Source organism: Mercurialis annua, linkage group LG3 (assembly GCF_937616625.2).
Source record: "Mercurialis annua linkage group LG3, ddMerAnnu1.2, whole genome shotgun sequence".
Taxonomy (NCBI): Eukaryota; Viridiplantae; Streptophyta; class Magnoliopsida; order Malpighiales; family Euphorbiaceae; genus Mercurialis; species Mercurialis annua.
Window position 1 is genome coordinate 54,126,790 of NC_065572.1, and position 21,372 is coordinate 54,148,161.

The following is a 21,372-nucleotide window of genomic DNA, read 5'->3' on the forward strand; positions in this document are numbered from 1 at the left end:
GCTAACATTACAAGGCCAATAGATGCTATATAGTTCAGAATCCGAAGGCGATATATCTCCAAAAAGAAAATCAAAATCATATTCCTATAAGTAATTATTATCAATATGAAAATTAGAAAAGTGTGGGGTAATTAAAGATTAAAAGTGGTATTTTGGAAATTTTGTCAAAAATTAAATACAACATTAATATCATTGTATCAAAAATAAATAACGTTTGTCATAGAAAGATTTGTAAGGATAAAAAGGAGTGTGTATTTATGGTTAGGAGATTGGACCAAAAATTCAAAATTCTTCAAACAATGGGGTTGATTGAAAGATATATAAAAGTGGCATGTAAGTAAAAAATAAGAAAAAGAAAGGGCAGAATAGTCAATATAATTAAAATGAACCTCCCAACTAAGTGACGTCACATCAAGCAAAGAAGAAGAAGAAGAAATGTAATAAAAAGTACATAAACACACTTACACTGTACAGAGTAACAAATTTCTTAAAAATTATATCCTTATTTTATTTCTTTCATTTAAATAAAAATTTAATATCTATATAAATCCATTTCTCCTTCTTTGTTACAGTTCCTTCATTTTTGTTGAATGTCTGATCATCATCTTCTTCTTCTCCCAAGAGTTTTTGCTTCTGTTTTTGCTGATTATGATGACAAGGTCTGTACTTCTTGCTCCTCATAATATGACCATTATATCCTTATATTTCATCATCACACTCGTATTCTGGGAATCAAGAACACTCGTATTCTGTGAATCTCAATTCTTGATTCCCAGAATTCTCTGAGAATTGTTACTTTTCTTATTTGACAATTACAAGGGCATAACATGAGGTCGCCTTGCTTTCACCCGAGCACGTTTAACTTCGTAGTTCCCGTCCTGACGGGATCCGGTGCATTAGTGCTGGTCTTGTTTTTGATTTGGTTTGGTTTGGCTTGTTTGTTTGAATTGGTATTGTGTTTTAAAGATCCAACAATACCCTTTTCTTAATTTCTGATGAATAGGTAGACAGATCTTAGATGACAATGATGCATTTTATCTCATTGAATTTCACATGCCATTAATTTCTATATCTTTATTTTTGCAGATATGAGAGAGTAACTACAGATTGTGTTCCATCAAGCAATGGTAAGAAACACAGCCACCTTGAAAATGGTACTTTTGAAACTAAATTCAAATCAAGATTTGAAGATCACCATCACCATAGCAACCACCACAATGATCCAAGTTGCAGCCCTTCTCATTCTGATCAAAGAAACGACGCCAGTCCTAGTCGGAGCAGTCGCAGCGGCGGTGGCGGTGGTGGTGCTGTGAATAGTGATGTGTTCTTCCAATGGGGTCAAAAGAAGAGAGCTAGGGTTTCAAGATCAGAAATTCGTGGTCTTGCTGATGAATCATCTTCTTCAGCTCAAGCCAAGCAAGTTATTAAGGTACCCAGAAGAGGTGAGAGTAAGCTCTCCACTCCTCCAATGGCTCCTCCACCACCGCCGCCACCGCCGCCGCCGTCCAATGGTGTTAGTAGAGGTGGTAATTTTAGAAAAGAAAGCTCTTCTTCTCTTCCTCACAGGTAATTTTGTTAAGAGTTTCTTATTTAAGATAATCTGCAGATCTAAATTTTATATCTGATGTAAGTTAAAAGCTTGAAATTTTCATAATTTAATCTTTTTTGTTTAGTCCTTTGGATATAAGCTTGAATTTTTCACAAATTTAATTTTGCTTTTTGGGAAATTTTTATTAGTTTTTGATTTTGTGATCTAAATAGATGGAATTGTTTTAGCTGCTATATTCATTGCATTTCTTTTCTTTCCAAATTGTTGAAGAGCATAAACTTTTTCTTTTTTGTTTGGAAAAATTACCTTTTTACCCTCCAAATATGAGAGGGTCTTACAATCTCTCCTTTAATTTGTGTTTGCAATGTTTGATTTGATGCCATCTTGAGACCTTAACCTAATTTCCTTAAAGAGTCTCACTTTTTTATTAGATTATCAATTTTGGGATCTTGGGTTTTCTAAAAAAAAAAAATTTAATAAAAATTTTGCCTTCCCTTTTTTGCTCTTAGAACATGGTATGGTAGATTATATTCTTGAAAAGGGTAGTGTGTGTTGTAGTGTAATAAGGTTTTATGATGCTTTTCTTGGTTTTGTTTTTTGGTGGGTATTAAATTCTTCTTTCCTTTTTATTCTCTATTGCCTCTTGTTAAAGTCCAAAAGTCTAACTAAACACTCTTTTACCTTTTTTATTTGTTTTTGTTTTCCCTTACAAAACAAAGTAAGCATTTTCTTCATCAGTTGGAGATTTTTTTAATTTCTTATGGGCATGACCAGGGTTTTAGAGAAGCGATCTGGTTCCGGAAATGTGTCCCCGTCGAGAAATGGCGGTGGTAGTAGTAGCAGAGTTGTTTCTAGATCTACTTCAGCAAAGAGATCTCATCCTTCTCCTGAAAAAATTGATAGGAAGGTACCGAATTCGAAACCTCCCAAACACGAAAAGCCGAATGGATCCATACCCGATGCAGATCACGCCAATAATACTGATTCTACACCAGCACAATCAGAACAAGCAGTTGCGTTGAGTACTTTTAATAGCAACACAGCGTCGATAGCAGCTCCTGCCGGAGGAGGAGGAGGAGGAGGAGAAAAATGGCCGAGAATTTATGTTTCTTTGTCGAAAAAAGAGAAAGAAGACGATTTCTTTGCAATGAAAGGCACGAAATTGCCGCAAAGACCCAAGAAAAGGGCGAAGAACGTTGACAAAACACTTCAGGTAATTTTATTAGTTACGTAAACGAATATATTATCCGTTTTTGAAGTTGCTTTCTAAGATTGTTGTGGATTATTATGGCAGTATTGTTTCCCAGGGATGTGGCTATCTGACTTGACAAAGAGTAGGTATGAGGTTAGAGAGAAGAAATGTGTGAAGAAGGTAAATGCTCTTCTGTTTCTTGTTCATCTTTAATACAGTATTGAATATTTGAACTATGATATTGATTGCATAAACAAAAAAGATAGGCAAAATTGGTGCTTCTTGCCCTTAAAAACAGGAAACATAATTTATTAGTTGCATACTTCTTCCACCCATTTACATGGACTCTACTCATGGGTGTGTGGCTATGTTATTTGTGTTATGAGTGGTGGACATGAATCCCAACTTTATTTATGGGTATAAATTTTATAATATATATATAACATGTGGGGCCTAGTCCCACCTAATGAACATGATAATCCCTTTGTCACACTATGTGTATAATAATAAACTAATTAGGACGGTAGGGATCATTAAATAACTTATCCATAAGAGCTGGGAAGCAGATAATAATTTATAAATAGGGGCATCCCAAGAATTAGTAATACATTACAAGGGATCTTTGCCGGAGATAACCTTGTCAATTCAATTTCTATAGGATAAATGAGAAACAAAGACGATCGATCCGATCGATGAAGTATATAGTTTTTATTACATAGAATTTGGATTTTGATGTTTTGCATTTGGATATACACATTAGTCTCTAACTAACCAATACCTTAAAGAGTTATTTACACTTCTTTCGAGCTCAATTCCATCGATCCTTAGAAACTGAAATGGTTGGTTTGTTTTTGTCGGGCATAAACAGCAGCCGAAGCGAAGGGGATTGAAAGGAATGGAAGGCCTGGAGAGCGATTCAGAGTAAACGCAACTTATCTGTACATTTTAACATGAAAAAGGGGAATCCCTCGATTCATTCATACTAGCTGATGCTACGAAAAATGCTTCTCCATCCGCACTTTCGACGGAATTTTGTTTTGCTGTGTGATGATGGATGGGATCAGTAGTATCAAGTCTTGGAATGGTATTCTCAAGTGTGATGATCCAGTAGGCCATGGCATCAGATGATGTTTGCAGAGAGAATAGCAGAAACATTGGTTGGGGCAATTCAGTTCAGTTCAGTTCAGCTACCCAATTTAATTGCTGATGGGAATCTGAACCAACCAGTTTTGCAGCAACCCATTTTTTTTGTTTTTTTTGTTTAATATGCCTTTTTTGCATTTACAAAGCTGCTCCTGCAGTTTGCTTACCATCAATGGCAATTGTCAAAGCTGTTTCTCTCCTCTCCTTTTCATTTCACATAATTTTGTGTGGATCAATGAGTAATTAAAATTAGGATAATTACTTTTTCCCACAACTTTAGGTCATATTACTTCCCCTTGACTCATTTTGTGAGTTAAAGGGTTTTATTGTCAAAAATAAAATATTAATTTTTTCCCCTAAACTTAATTTTCTTTCAAAAAAATTCATTAAATCATAAAATAATTCATTTTTTAAAAATGATTTGTATTTATTTAATAAATGTAGAACATATTTATCTCTATTTATATAGTTCTATTAAAATATGTTTTAAAATTTTCAAAATTAAATTTAGTTTAAAACATTAATTATATTTAGTATATTTGATTCAGTTCTATTTAAAAATTGTAAATGCTCTATAATTTTGGTACTTTTTGATTTGAAAATTTATTTGAGTTTATTATTTTATGCAATTTTTTGAAAGAAAAATAAATTTAGCGGTTATATTAAATTTTATTTTTAACAATCACACCCTTTGACTAAGTCAAATGACATAGTCAACTTACTGAGAGAGGTAGTAATTAATCTATATCTATACTATATATAAAAGCACGGATGGGGGGGAGAGACAGGCACATTTACCAAATAACCCTTTCTATTTTATTAACAATTAGGTTTTAAAGTCATTTACTAAAACTATTGAATAAACAACCTATTTTATAGCTATTGAATAAACAACCTATTTTATAGCCATAATTAAATTTAAATTAGGTTTTAAAGTCATTTACTAAAACTATTGAATAAACAACCTATTTTATAGCTATTGAATAAACAACCTATTTTATAGCCATAATTAAATTTAAATAAGGACTCTAAACATAATTATCGAATAAAAAATCTATTTTATAGCTAAAAATTATCAAATAAACAACCTATTTTATAGCAAAACAATCCCACGTTGACTTGCTTTAGCCAAAAAATCTCACGTTGACTTGCTTGAGATTTTATGGTAACATATGATTAAAATACTAATTTAAATTAACACTATTCTTTTACTATTTAAACATATTGTTCATTATAAATGAATATTTCATCAAACCATTAACATTAAAAAAATTAAACAACAGTATTATAAAATTTGAAAAGTGGAAACCCCAAAATACCCACTAGATTGTTTTTAATTAGAATTGGACTCTATTTCGAACAATTAAAAATATAGAATTTTAGTGCTCTAATTGCATTAGTATTTCCGGAAAAAAATATTGCATTAGTATTCTAAGTTTGCTAAATCTAATATTAAATGGAAACTAAATAGTATGATTATATAAATTAATAGTTAAAATAATATTAAGAACAATAGAGAAAAATAACTTCAAAACTCATTTTTTGAATATTAGGCACAATTAGTTTTGTTATTATATAATTAAACTATTTAATTATTTTTTACTTAAATATTCACAATTTTAATGTATTATTTTATTAGTAATAATTTATTATATATTAAAAATTAACTATCAAAAGCATATTCACTAATATAAGAAAACAATGGAACATGCTAATTGTTTTTCAGAGAGAAAAATAAAAATATTAATTAATCATAATATAAATTTTATAAGTGAACTAGAAATAAATTTACAAAAAATAAATCAACCAAAAAAGTACTAAGAATATAGTCCATTAACTAAATATTTATATTCGAACATTTAAAATTATTATTTTTTAGCTATGAACTAGTGTATTAATAAAAAAAATTATTGTAATAATAAAAAAATTCAAAATAATTTACTTTAAATATTTTTATATTATTATTAAATATATTTATTTTTGGAATGACTAAATATTAAATTATTAAAACATAAATTGAGAAGTTATATTACGAGCCACGTGCGTAGCACGTAATGCGAAACTAGTTTAGTAAAATGTCAAAAGAAAATTAGTAATTATAATCTAATGTCATGATTATCCCTTAAATTTATCTTGCATGCAAACGTTTGTTAGTTTGTGCTCAAATAAATAAAATTAATCAAATAAATATTATAAAATTCAAAATCTTTTGATCACATACAATTCGATGTGATAATAAATAACTGATGACTTCAAAAGTTTAAATTCCAAAATGAGAGTATAACTATTTTTTCTATCTTAATAGAGTTTTCCATTTTTTTTATTTTTTTATCCCAAAATTCTTTTCCACTTTTAATAAATAATAATTTTTAATGTTAATTTTTTCATATTATTTCTGCTTAAAATCTACTAATAAATCAATATTTATTGTTATTTATAAGTAAATGAGGTTTCATCTTTCACTGTTTAGACGTCCCGCTTCAAGATAGGATGATGGGCGGCTGCTGGGTTGTAGGCTTCATTGATGGTGTGGAGCTTCTCCTCTCCGGTTCCTATCCGGGTTAGACCAGTGGTGGATCCAGAAATCCTATAGGGTGGGGTCCATAAATATTTAAAATTATGATTTTTTATTATATAAATATTAAAATAAAATATGTTTTATAATTTTGCTCGGCTGAGTTTTTATATTTAAATATTGGATACTTAAAACTGTATTTGGCGTATTAAATACATAATTGTTAAAATAATTTTATAATAGTTATTCACTCATTTTACTTTATAAATTACTACAATGTATTAGATTCATTTGTCAATTAATTTTATATTTTTTTTAAAATTTAAAGGTATTCGGGAAAAAGTATTTGTATAGATTAAATTATAAATTGTTAATAAAACTTAAATAGATAATTTGATAAATTTACACTTAATTTAAATTGTAATCAAATTATTTAATTATATATATATATATATATATATATATATATATATATATATATATATATATATATATTGTATTTTAGTATATTTATTTATTTACAATTTTAATTTCAACATAATAGTTTTATTTTACCATATAAAATTTATACTCTTATTGTCTTCTTGATTAAATTATAAATATAAGATGATTTTAGGCTTTTAAAAATCTCACATATGTATTATCAATTAGTAAAATATTTATTAAGCTATAATTGAATGAATGAGTCGATTAATAAATTTTATTATTTTAGAGGTTAAAATTATTAGAAGTTCCATAGACTTTAATTATGCATCTTTTCATTAAACTTTATGGGTCTATTGAATATTTTTACCAAATATAGCAGGCATAGTAAATTAGTAATGGAAAAAGGGTGGGTTTCATGGACTCCACCCTTTATACTGTACATCAGCCTCTGGAGTAGACGGTCTGTTTTGACTTGCTCCTCTGGCTAATAATCACCCATTGCCCCTCAACTTTAGGGGTACGGGCGCTAAACCCCCTAAACTTTGTGTCGGCGCTCACTAAACCCCTTTTGGACGAAATATGACCAAAATACCTCTGGCGCCGTTTTTTCAGTCAACTGACATTTTAAAAAAAAAATCTGACACTGTCATATCATCTGACACGTCAGAAATATATCTTAAAAATTTGAAAAACCCAAAATACCCCTAATTTAATTTAAAAAAAAAAATCAAACCAACCCAATTTAATATAAACCAATCTATCAACCCAAAAACCGACCCAACCACAACCCCACCAACCGACCCGCCACCCGACCACCGCCGGAAAATTTTCCGGTCATCTTCTCCATTTTGAAGATGACCGGAAAATTTTCCGGCCATCTTTATCTGTTCCTCTGAGGAACAGATCGCCGGACCTGTTCCTCAGAGGAACAGATCGCCGGACCTGTTCCTCAGAGGAACAGATCGCCGGACCTGTTCCTCAGAGGAACAGATCGCCGGACCTGTTCCTCAGTTGAGGAACAGATCCGTCGGATCTGTTTCTCAGTGATCTGTTCCTGAGGAACAGATCTGGTGGTGATGACCGGAAATTTTCCGGTCATCTTCGAATCGGAGAAGATGACCGGAAAATTTCCCGGCGGCGGCGGTGGTGGTGGCGGTTCGGGTGAAAGTGGTTTGGTTGGATGTCATTGGGTTTGATTTGATTGGGTTGGGTGTTTTAGGGTATTTTAGGTGTTTTAATATTTTAGGGTAGTTTGGTGACGTGGCAGCTGACGTGGCGCCACTATTTATTTATTTTGTTTTTTGAAAAAAAGTCAGTTGACCAGGAAAAACGGCGCCAGGGGTATTTTTGTCATATTTCGTCCAAAAGAGGTTTAGTGAGCGCCGACACAAAGCTTAGGGGGTTTAGCGCCCGTTTTTAAACATCAGGGGGTTTAGCGCCCGTACCCCTAAAGTTGAGGTGCCATGGGTGATTATTAGCCTGCTCCTCTTCTTCGTAAAAAATTTTATGGCCAATTTTTTTGGCTAGTAGGCCGAAACCTACTAGCATACCGCTGTCCTTTTTAAGACAGTTAGATTAACTCACATTTTGTCAGGAGAAAGACCCATTGATACATAATTATCTCTATTAGTTGTTCATTTTCTTATACCAGTCATTGAATGGATTAACCGAATAACTCGATTCTATCATCCATGCATATGAACACAATTGAAAATAGTATTCCCATCAAGCAAGGCATCACATAAATAAGCAAACTTAGAGTTCATCATCGACTCTGGAATTTAAATCAAATCAAATAAACGAATTATTCAAAAATGTCCAAATGCAAGAAGAGAAATGCCATAAGTCATTGCTCATAAAAAAAACTAATCTCTAACTAGTCCAAATATAACCGAGTCACCACTTCTATCTTACTAGTGATGTCATGGGTTTTGAAATTGACAAAGAACACTGAGTCTGTAGTAGAATATTTCTTCGGAATCTGAACAAGTCAATATTTGCGTTCTAAATGGTGAACCCCTCTACTGTTCCATTTGGATGTTCGGGATAGCATAAAAAACCTCTATCATTCTGTCTGATTGTTCTGGATCTCTACTACTCAATTTGATTCTTCTGGATAGCAGAAACCTTTCGCTTTGTTATTCTGGGTGGCTGGAATCTTTGTCGTTCCTTTTGGTTGTGCTGGATATCTAAAACCTCCAGTGTTCCACTTGGTTGGAACTTTTGTCGTTCCGTCTGGGTATTTTGGGTCATTGAAACTTATGTTGTTCCATTCGGTTGTTCTGGATCACTGGAGTTTCTATTGTTCCATTTAGTTGTTTTAGAAAGCTAACACCTCCGTCGTTCCATCTGGGTTACTGAAACTTCTGCTATTCTATTTTGTTGTTCAGGAAAGTTAAAACCTCCACTGCCCCGTTTGATTATTTTGAAGGCCATTGGACTGAACTTCTATGTCATTCCATGTGTTGTGTTTGGAATTCTATCCCTCAGTCAGGATGTTGCATTAGTCGAGCTTCTGCTTGTGAAGATCACTATGTGTGATTGATTAACTTCTTGACTACCGTTTTGATCAGTATTATGCCCCCGAGCTTGACAGGATATGCGGCGTTAGTGGTCATCGAATATGATGAGCTCGTTACTTGTCAATTGGCTTCGACAAGTTCACTTTCGAAAGTTTGTGAAGGTACTGGTAACCCTTCTAGGTTTATTCTGAAGTGCGTTTCTAGGTTGATCTATGCTGATCATGACCGCAGATGGTACCTCTTTAATTGGTCCTGACATACCGGTTGAGCCGTGATTGACACTTCCCGTGTTGATACTGACACTTTGTTTGAGTTGACTGATCAGAAGCTTCTAGTAAATGAAGATTTTTCGAGGAAAGAATTAATCAGTTGTTTGCTGATTCATCTAATCATCCGTGTTATCGGTGTTGATCTGTCTGGTAAGGCTGAGATGATTCATCGGTATGTTTGAATCACTAATGTAGAAGGCTTTCTTAACCGTCTTCTTATTTTTCGGCTATCTGGGTCGCCAATGTTGTAGTCGTAGAAGGCTTTCGTGACCGTTTCCTGATTCGCCACCTGTATGGATCGCTGATGCTGGAGTTGTGGAAGACTTGGTGAAAGCTTTTTCTAATCCTTCGGCTGTCTGGGTCACCGATGCTAGAGACGTGGGAGACTTTCTGATTTCTCGGTTGTTTAGATCGCCGATGCTGGAGTCATGAAAGACTTGGTAGAATCGTTTTCTGATTCGTTGGGTTGATTGCTTGGCATTCTGGATGTTGTCTGTCTGGAATGCCGATGCTGGAGTCGTAGAAGACTTGGTAGAACCCATTTTCTGATTCTTCGGCTGTCTGGATCGCTGATGCTGGAGTTATGGTAGAACCCTTTTCTAATTCTTCAGTTGTCTGGATTGCTGATGTTAGAGTTGTGGTAGAACCCTTTTCCGATTCTTCGGCTGCTTGGATCGCTGATGCTGGAGATGTGGTAGAGCCCTTTTCTAATTCTTCAGCTATTTGGATCGCTGATGATGGAATTATGGTAGAACCCTTTTCTAATGCTTTGGCTGTCTGGATCGCCGATATTGGAGTTGTGGTAGAACCCTTTTCTGATTTGTTGGGCTGGTCGCTTGACATTCTGGATATTAGCTGGGTACCCAGTAGAGCAATCAGTAGAATGGCTGCAAGACAACTAGGCACCGTATGATGCATGTATACGGCTGCATCCACAAGGGGTTAGTATATGATGTACAACATTCAGGATGCATGAGATGCATGATATCCATGATATGATATGCAAGGTTAGTTAACACAATGCACGTAGCACGTAGCATTTAGCAATTAGAGCAGTTCAATATAACAGAGACAAGTTGTTCTTTCCAACCTTATTTCTCCCACACACGTGTTCCATGCGAGGTTTCATTTCTAAAATTTTTTGGGTTGGACCCTTGCATCGCAATGCAAAGGTCGATGTGTACCTGCAAGATCTCTTTAGCAGTTCTAAACAGATAAGTGGAAACAATCAATGTAAGATCCGTTTGTCTGTTTTGAAGGTGTGCAAACATATAAAGTGGACTTAGCGGTCCATTTTGAAATATGGGAAGTGATTTAGCCTGTTATCTAGTCAAGTGCATGGATAGACCCTTAATGGGACTGGATACCAGAGGTTTAACCAAGTAAAAAAGTTTTACTTGATTGGATATGGTATTTAGGTCTGGCCTAACATGATGTTTTTGAAAATCTGGTTTTAAAAACTGGGAAAATATTGTTAGGCCCTGACCTAAGACTGAGAGTAAAATAGTAATTTTTGAAAATTAGATTTAGAATCCTTACATTAACATTTATGTCTCAAATACACACATTATGTTGGGTATTTTCCTAAATGGTAGTGACTAAGCTGTAATGCATGCGGGCTAAGTCATTGGGGATTTGTAGTAACGAGCTAAAGGCTCCCATATACTGATATCCCTTTGATGGGTCTCCTCAATCACGAGTACAAGCGACCGAGGTATTGGGCTGTGAGTGATGCTGCTCCGCATAAGACTTTCTAGACGTTGGAGTGCAATGCTAGAGCGTGAGATCGGCTATGAGCATTCGGGATGATAAGGAACTCCTAGAGAATGGGTGAGAAAAGAAATTTTCAAATATAATGCAACAAGTGTGAACATGTCTGGTAAATAACTTAGTGATTGATAAGGCGCAAGCCGTGCGATTTAGGTCCATGAAAACCGTTTTTGAAATTGTTTTAAAAACTGTTGATTTTATCATTCTTTGGAGTCGCCACTATGAGAGAGTGGGGTTCGGGGGCTCGCTCGCCCAGACTTATGGCTGACTTTGGAAAGGTTTGAAATAATGGAGTCGCCACCTAGTTCAACTAGAAAATACCTTTTATATCGAATAGATAACCTTAGTCGCTTATGGATAAGGTTATCGTATGCCGGACCAAAAGACCGGGTTCGTGGACCTCCCCGAGACTTGTGTGCTTGACTTATCAATTACCGGTTTATTTACTAGACGCATTTGGTTATCTCATCTCAACATTCATGCAGTTCAAGGTATTATTTTTTGGAAATTAAACACGTATAAAAGCGGTAAAGGAACCCATATAAGACGCGCATATGACTCAATTCTGGCATTTAGTATTTACTCCTAAGCATACATCTAATCCTAGTGGTTTCTATCAAGTAATCAAATAATGGCTGGTCTGGATTAATTTACATGCATAAAACCTATAACCGGATGTTTAAGTGATATTAATTTACATTTTACATGGCAGTCCTAAGATGTCAAGGTGATTTGTTGGATTTGATTGATTTAATTACTAAGTTATCGTGGTTAGTCCTTTAGCTTGTTAATATTTGAATTTGACATGCTTTTGGAAAGCTATTTAAACAATATCAGTGTACCCATAGGCAGGTGGTAAACATGCAAGGTTAGGAATACCTTTTAACCTCGTTGGCCGGAGTGCCTGGCACTCGATGCATTTTGACCATCAGTGTGGTCGGAACTGGATTTCGGGAAAAACGTGTAAGTTCTTTGTCTCGTCGATACATTTCCAATGACTCAAACTGCGGTCGTTTTTGAGTTCAAATGAACCCGGAATCCCTTATGGAAGTTGTTGTTTTTGTCGATCGCGGGCTTCAAGGCCTGGTTTGCTTAGCGGATTACAAGTTTGGGCTTTGAGGCCCAAATTTAATAAGGACATGCCCATTGCAATATATAATATGACTCTACAACTAAAACAATACATGTTGGCTCAAACGGAGCCTGATTCCGAGCTCAAACAAGTCAAGAAACACAAAGATCAGATTCCAGGTTTTTGCAATATAAAACTTGTTCTCATCAGTAACTTTCCAAGTTATTACATTAGGACTATTATTAAGAGAGAAGTTGCTTGTGATATACTCCCAGGCTTCACTGGTTTGAGTATCAATAGGGTCAGGTAACACCCATTTGTTATTCCTCCACACATCAGCAATTGTAGAGGACTTAGAGACAATTGCATCCTTCATTTTGACTCTTCGAAATTTTTCAAGTAAAGAGCACCCATGAAGCCAAGGGTCATTCCAGAAATCAATAGAATCACCACTCCCAATTCTGTACTCAGTAAGTTTCTTATATCAGGTCTGATTTTAAGAAGACCTCTCCAAATCCAGCTAGACTCATTATTAGTCTTAACACCCCAGAAACTCCCTTTTTTGATCTTGTTATGAGTTGTCCACTTCCCCCTAGAGAGAACCTGATTTGTTAATAATATGCCAAATATGCTTACATATAGCAGCCTTGTTCCAAGTACCTATATCTTTGATACCTAGACCCCCCCTCTTTTTTAAGCTTAGAGATGTCTTTCCATGCAACAAGAGCCTTATATCTACCCTCACTTTTCCCATTCCAAAGAAACCTAGCACAAATACTTTGAATATCTTTATTAACACTTTTAAGAAGCAGAAGAATAGATGCCCAAAAGACATGCATACTCATCAAAACTGATTGAATGAGTTGCATTCTGCCAGCATAAGAAAGAAATTTACTAGACCAAGCAGAAATTCTACTAGTTATTTTATCAATAATCCCTTTGCAATCATTTTTAGACAGTCTAGAAGTGATAAGAGGAATACCAAGATATCTCAAAGGTAAGCTACCCTCAACAAAACCCAAGGAATGGATAATGTCATTTTTAATACTGTCATTTACATTACAGCAAAAAACTCGACTCTTAGAAGGATTAACACTTAATCCAGAAATAGATTTAAAGGAATTCAAAGTGTTGGAGAAGAATAACACAGAATTTATATCACCATGACAGCAGAGGAGTAAATCATCAGCAAACATCAGTTGATTAATTTTAAGTTTGTGACAATTTTTATGATACTTAAAATCAGAGTTGACATTTTTCAGCATTCTGGAAAGATATTCCATGCAAAGCACAAAGAGGAGAGGAGACATAGGGTCACCCTGTCTGATACCCTTATTAGAATGTAACAAATCACCAGCCATCCCATTCCAATTAATATAAAAACTTGCTGTCCTAATACAATTCATGACAATACAAATGAAATTATCAGGAAACTCTAGGCAGAATGAAATCCCAAGCAATAGATAAGGTATGATAATGATGATAATAATATTAGGATAAAGTTAATGATAAAATACGTAAAATAATTTTGCAGAATAAAATTATCATATATTATGCTAAGATTATATGATAATATTATGATGATAGAGTAAAATCATCAACTTTCAGACACGAAGAGTAAAATTATAAATTAAAAAAAGAGATATTTTTTCTAATTTTTTGATGTTAAATAACAATAAGAATATTTTTATTTTTAAGCAAATACAATCTTTTCCAATCTATTATTAGGCTCATATTATGAGCTTTTATACCTCCTTACTCATAGTCGTATCTTTAAATGTGAGTAAATTCTTGAATAGTTGAGTAAGCCAAAGCTTGCAGTTTTTTTAATATATTATTTATTCATAAAATTCTATACATTTTTTTCTAATTATATTACTCTTTAAAAATTGACAAATAAAAACACCATCTATAATTTCTTATCAATTTGGGTTATCGATTGTATATTCGGTTACTACTGACTTATATGAAAGCTGGAATTAGTTGCTCATTATCCGCGCCAAAAAAACTTCAGACACGGCGCTTATTTGATGCTTATTGTAATCTTAGAAATCTAAAAATTCTTTCTTCCTTCCTTTTATTTCCCATCTATAACCAAAATCTCCAATCTAAATTCTCTTAATCTTTCTTTGACAAAAAAAAAAAATTCTCTTAATCTTTAATCTTCAAACTTTAATCTATATCCGTTACATCTAAAAAAAGAAACAATGGCATTGGTAGCAAAGCAAAGAAAAAATTATTCTCTACCATAATTTTTTTATTAGATCCTTTTTTAGGGGCACAAATAAAACTTATTCTTATTCCTCATTTAACCTTTTGTTCTAGAAGAAAATTACAAATATAAAGTTACTCTTAAATGCTATAATTCATACACTGATGTCTACCTCCAAAGGAGATTTTATCGGTTAAATTTCTGATATATAAGTTCATAATTTTTTTTTGAAGAAAAAGCGGAATTTCATATAGAATAATGTAAAGGCCTAATTACTTAAAAAAACCTCATCTTAAAACATTTTTTCGTTTATACCCTCACGTAGGAAAAAGTTCATTTGTACCTTTTTTTAATTTTTCGTTTTCATCTCTACCCTAAAATTTAAATTTTTGACAATTAAATTAATTAAAGGATGAAAACATTATAAATGATTAATAATATTAATGTTTAATTAGAATATAAGCTAAATATAAAGGATTATTTTGAATATTTTTTCAAAGGGAAAAGGGTCAAATACGCCCCTAACGTTTCGCCTATGGATCAAGTAAGCCCTCAATGTTCGGAAAGGGTCAAATAAGCCTCTAACGTTTTAAATTGTATCATCTAAGCCCTTCTTACTAACACCGAGGACCCTAACGTTTGTTTAATCGTATCAACGAGGACCCCTATGGAGGGCTCAGATGATACGATTTAAAAACGTTAGGGTCCTCGTCGACCCTTTCCGAACGTTGAGGGCCTACTTGATCTATAGGCTAAACTTTAGGGGCTTATTTGACCCTTTTCCCTTAAATGAAAAGACGTCAAATTAGCTTTTTAGGGTAGAGACGAAAATGAAAAATCAAAAAAAGGGTACAAATGAACTTTTTCTTAGGTCAGGGTATAAACGAATAAATGTTATAAGGTGGTTTTTTTTAAGTAATTAGACCTAATCTAAAGCAGTTACAGAGCTGAAAAACTCAGGAAAGTGACAAAACCACTTCCGATAACCTGTAATGGAATGAGCTTTTTGCGCTAACACGTGCGCAGCCTGATTCGTAGATCGCCTCACAAAAACAAATAAAACATTAGTGGATTGCTTCGCTAAATCGATACAATCCTCAACAATGAAATCCGCATCCACAGAACTTGGGTTTCGCACCTCAAGAACCACCTCTATCACGTCCGACTCGATAATAAGTTTATGAGTTCCTTTAAGCCAGCTCAACGCTTCTCTAATCCCCATTGTCTCCGCCACTCTACGGCTGTAGCTTCCCTCCAGCTAATTAGTATGTCTAGCTTGAACAATGGAACCCAGCTCATCCCTCACTACAATTTCGATACCCACCCCATCACCACCGGAGAAAACCGCAATATCAATGTTAGCCTTAAGCCATCCCAGACTTGGACAACCCCACGAACTAACCCCATCTTCCTTCATAACCTCTGCCATTCTCAGCTATCAAAGGACCAATACCAACCATCATCTATGTTTATGTTGCTCAGTGGGACATTCAGAATTTTGTTCACGTCTTTGATCAGCCCTACGTCCCACGAACCCCCATCCATCATGAATAAATTACTCAACATTGCTCTATTTAAATTAACAGGCATTGGAGTCAAAATCATCCCACCATTCTCACTATCAAGCCATGGACTATGCCACACCGGGGTTTTCCTATCATTGCCAATGCGAATCCTAGACCATTTCACCATTACCGGAAGGGTGTCATGAATGATCCTCCACATATTGCTCGGGTGCGAACCTAACTCCGCCACACATTGCCCATACCTTCAAACTTTTTCGAAATGCATAATCTATCTCATCTTGCCCAATTATTTCCGCTCTTGTTTTCTTGGTCTCTACCCTACCAAAAAAATTTGAGCATCCTTTCTAATTCCTTGCAAAGCCGAAGAGGAATAAAAAAACATTTCATGTTTGGTTAATTTAGGCTATAATGATTGGTATTTTAAAGTTTTAAAATGTAATTTTCTTTGGTCCTTAATTTTTCCTTGAAACTCTCTCGTGCAGTATATATAACATTTCAGCTGGCTCATCCTTTTACTTTTTGATAGTTATTCCTAGATTTAACTGTTAATCATTTGGCCTAATCACTCAAAAAACCCTCACCTTTAATTTTTTTTTCAATTCCACCCCGACGTTGAAAATTTGTCAATTTTACCCACTTTTGAATTTTCCGTTTTCAATTGTACCCCAATTTTTTAATTTTTGTTAATTTTTTAACTTAAATGATGAAATCATTCAATTAACTAAGTTTAAATATGAAATTAAATTCTTTTTTATTCAAAAAAGTACAAATAAGTCCTTTATTTTTAAAAACTAACTAAAACCCATAATCATATTAACACTAACTTAAATTCTTAATTAATTTAACTAAATTTAAATAAATTTTAAAAACATACAATTAATATATGCTAGACATGGAGAATGTTTTAAACAAATTTCCAAACGAAAAATACGTTAATTTAATTTTTCAGGGTACAATTGAAACACAAAAATGCAAAATAGGGTAAAATTGACAAATTTTCAACGTCAGGGTATGATTGAAAAGGGGCTAAAAGGTCGGGGGTTTTTAAGACATTAGACCTAATCATTTTAGGTTATAATAGTTGGTAATTTTAGGTATAACAGTAGTGTGACGGTGGAGTTTGGCGCGCACTCAAAATTTTAGCCACCATGACACTGTTATTAATCAAAATTTGAGACAACACTACTAATTTTAAAAATTAGCGCGAAGTTTAGGAGTCGCCACTCGGGGGATGGAGGTTTCTTTTCTAATTCGGTAGTATTCCACAATTTGTGTAAATTTTTATGTTTTATTATTTGCTTAACTTACCCTTTTAACCATATAATTTGCATGTGAATGAAAGCGGTAAAGTATGTTATAAATACAATTATAAATCAATACAATTTTCCTATCATACATTTAACCTTATGTCTACGGTTGATTTTTATTAATGTTAATGTCATTTTGTTAATTATGCCTAAATTGTTTCTATGTGAGAGTTGATTTTAATATTTATCCATCTTTAATGCATGTCCAGCCGACTAATTCCGTGTTAATTAATCCTAAAATGTATAAATTTGTTTAGTCAACACCCGTTCAAATTAATTATAAAAAATATGTAAAAATAGAAAAATAAACTAAAAATACAACATGTAATAAATAAAAATAGACCTAAATCTAAAATTGATTTTCATGTTTGTTGTCAAATTTTAATTAAAAATATAAAAATAAAACTTAAATGTCTAATGAGGTTAATTTTAATTAAATTACCATATTTAATGCTTATATAACTAGTGATTATATTTTTGAATTATATCTTAATTAGTTCTAAATAAAATAGTTTTGATTAAAATTGCCAAATTATCTAATCTAAACACTAACCTAATTAATTGATTTAAAATAAAAAAAATAAACATGCATCAAAGTTTTCTTCATATTACGGTTTACAAATTACAATTGACAATAAACACAAAAGCAATAATAGAAAAGCATATATATATATATATATATATATATATATATATATCTATATCTATATCTATACTATATATAAAAGCACGGATGGGGGGGGGGACAAGCAAATTTACCGAATAATCCTTTTCAGTTTAGTATTAAATAAAGGTTTTATAGTCATTATCTAATTAGTTATTTAATTAATCACTATTGTAATTAAAGTCCTAATTAGAATAGGTAGCTAACTTATCTCCAATTTAGTTTTAATATGTAAAAAATAACTAAATTGTCTCCAAATTAGTAGGAATACCTATCTTTTAGTTTAATTAAACTACAAAATTAAAATATTGTATTTGGTCAATATATTATTATTTAAATTTCTATCTTATTATTATTTTTAAAAATATTATTAATAAAATAAAATTAATTATTTAATTATGGTTATTATAAAACCAAAAGAAGAATAAATTCAGTATGGAACAAATTTAATAACCGAATATATTATATTTACTTTTACAAAAATTCTTATCTAATTTAATATTAATTATAAATAAAAAATTGATATAATTATAATAAATTTATTAATATATTCATTGACGTGTTACGTTACGAGCCACGTGCATAGCACGTATGCGAAACTAGTATATATATATATATATATGTGTGTGTGTGTGTGTAAATAAAAAAATTAAAGTACTTACCTTTTGTTGAGTCACATGAAATAGGACTACGACACTTGTTATAGCGTTACCATTCACTACAACATTATAACAAGTGTCGTAGTCTACTACAGTTATAGCACTATAGTCCGCTACGACACTATAACAGGTGTCGCAGTCCATTGATGTATTTACTTGGTGTCGTGGACAATGGTGATGGGGGTTTTATAGGAGACATCAGTTTAAACTATCCGAAAAATGCAGAAATCACCGAAAATGCACATTAAATTAAAAGTAATAAAAGACAATAAAGAATAAAAATTTACATTGTTATAATATTTTTCTAAATCAATTTTAAATTATACTAAAAGTATAATGATGAACAAACAAACAATAAAAAATGAATATAAAGAAAAAATAGAAAAAAAAAAAGATTTACAAGGATGCTATCTAACTATTGTATTTTATGCCCTCAGATTAGCACTTTGTTCTTCGTCAGAGCGAATGAATCCCTTTTGAGCTATGTTCTTGAGTAAATAAAGGAGAAATATAAAGATTTATGAAGGCCGTGGGGTCTGCCTCAGATCTACTCCGAGTTTATCCTATTCATCTAACAATTGTCCTTGATTATAGCTAACCTAATCTAGAGACCCTTGTACTATATCATTTTTGTTTAAGAAGCCATTGTACTATTTTTTTTTATTTTTCCGGTCCCTCTACTTACTTAATTTTTGATTCTAAGTCATTTTTTAGTTTTTTCCAGTCCCTCTACTTACAATTTTTTTATTCCTCCAGTCCCTCATATGGACTTGAAAATCGGAATTTTACCAAGTCCAATAATTCAAATGTAAACAACGTTGTGGTAGGGGCCTCTTGAACAAAACTGGTAAAATAGAGGGGCTTCCGTATGAATTTTGCCTTGATTATTGTTGGGTTTTATTGGTTCATAACGCAGCGGAATTTCAAAAATTTATCTAAAAACCCAAACCAAGATCCATGTAATTCGAATTAAACAGAACAATTACTTACTTGTATGTCGAATTCAACAGCAATGTAGGAAGGAAGGAGGTGGTTCACTTTGGTGATACCTGGCCTCGGATCAGAAACGCCTCCAAAAGAACGCGTCCTCTACGAGTATCCACACGAACAGACCTTAGCCAAAACTAGTGCTTGTGTGCTAGCACTATTGCTTCACAAGCAATTTCGAATTTTAGTGATTTAGTGAATAATGAATTTCGTGATTCTCAAACCAACTGCTTAATGAGTATTTATAGTGATAAATAACACTAGGGTTTGAGACAAATTCGAATTTCAATCTCATTGCAATTCTACAAGTTTATGTTTATCAAAAACTCCTTTTTGATAATTATCCATATATATTAATTACTATATTTATTATCTTCCAAAAATAATAAATTAAGGAAAACACTTATCCTTAAATTTCGAATTAATATATATATTTATTAATATATATATATTACGAATTATATATATATATATAATTAATCACTTAATTACATTGGGTACAACCCATAACTGTTTTGGGCCTGTTCTTAGTGTGCGACCCTGTAGGTTCATATAACGTTGGCAGTAGGCTCGAAATCCCTATTTCAGCCCACAAGTCATAAGTGGCCTCTAGCAAGACATTATGACTACCCAAGTTATATGAATATCGATAATCCGATTTAACCATTTACAATAATATTTTAATCCCTTTATCTCTCGATATCCAGATTGAATATAAGGCATAGTTATGTCATCCTTATAACATTCAATCATTAGTTTCTTGACTCTAAGTAGACTGAAAATGATAACTTCTTATCAATTAGCATGGCCATGCATTTACTTCAGTCTATCTTCTTCAAGGGGCCCATAGATATCTTACTCAAATAAATGAGGGACAAATTCCTTCTCAGTCACTCACATTTCTCACATAGTTACTTTCATATCCAATGACAATCTATTCCATTATCCTGTTAAAGATAATGTAAGACTGTATCAAAATATGAAATAGCTATGTAGAAATCCATGATGATTTCAAGGTCAAAGGATTATACTAATAGAACTGTAATGAGAATTACTTATGACAGTGATCTATGTAGTATTCTCACAGTGGGTCATCCAGTGCCTTATTTCTCAAATAGCACCTATGATTTGACTTAATATCTCATATACATGATTAGTAAAACATAATCATCAGTCAACATCATACTAGTCTCAATGTTCTATTAAGACTAGGGATAGATGGTATATAATTCTTTTATTAAACCTAAGGGTTCTACTATCAAGTCACATACTCGATGACCTTAGAAAGAATTAACCATTCAAGTATTTTAATCATTAATATAAAATGATAAAAACTGCCAATCAATAAATAATAAAATGATAAAGTCAAAACATGGTCAAACATGATTGACCTAGTGCATATCACTAACAATTATGTGGTATGTTTGCCCATCATTATGTGACAAATTATTCACATCGGTCATAGTTTTAGGTATGGGGGTTAGCAGATTAATAGTCAGCATTGTGGCATGCTCCTTCCATAGTTTCTACACAAACTCTTCATTTTTTGGGTAATTGAT

The 21,372-nt window shown here is 32.8% G+C and overlaps 1 protein-coding gene across 2 annotated transcripts; it reads left to right on the top strand.

Moving 5' to 3' along the window:
* Positions 1-483: 483 nt before the first annotated feature.
* LOC126674833 (serine/threonine-protein kinase CST20) lies at positions 484-4,158 on the top strand. Of its 2 annotated transcripts, none has more exons than XM_050369355.2 (5): positions 484-659; positions 1,087-1,566; positions 2,324-2,762; positions 2,844-2,921; positions 3,613-4,158. In XM_050369355.2, exons 1-5 carry the CDS (start codon positions 649-651, stop codon positions 3,664-3,666), a joined length of 1,062 nt encoding a protein of 353 aa, XP_050225312.1. In that variant the 5' UTR covers positions 484-648; the 3' UTR covers positions 3,667-4,158. The 2 variants fall into 2 exon arrangements, with proteins under 2 accessions (XP_050225312.1, XP_050225311.1); XM_050369354.2 differs by having other exon boundaries at positions 487-659; positions 3,610-4,158.
* Positions 4,159-21,372: the final 17,214 nt, after the last annotated feature.

What these genes read in the sequence shown, in the direction of transcription:
- LOC126674833 (XM_050369354.2), top strand. An exon ending in TCTTCTTCTCTTCCTCACAG is followed by an intron (nt 1,567 to 2,323) that starts GTAATTTTGTTA and finishes GGGCATGACCAG; the next exon opens with GGTTTTAGAGAAGCGATCTG. An exon ending in AGAAGAAATGTGTGAAGAAG is followed by an intron (nt 2,922 to 3,609) that starts GTAAATGCTCTT and finishes GGGCATAAACAG; the next exon opens with CAGCCGAAGCGAAGGGGATT.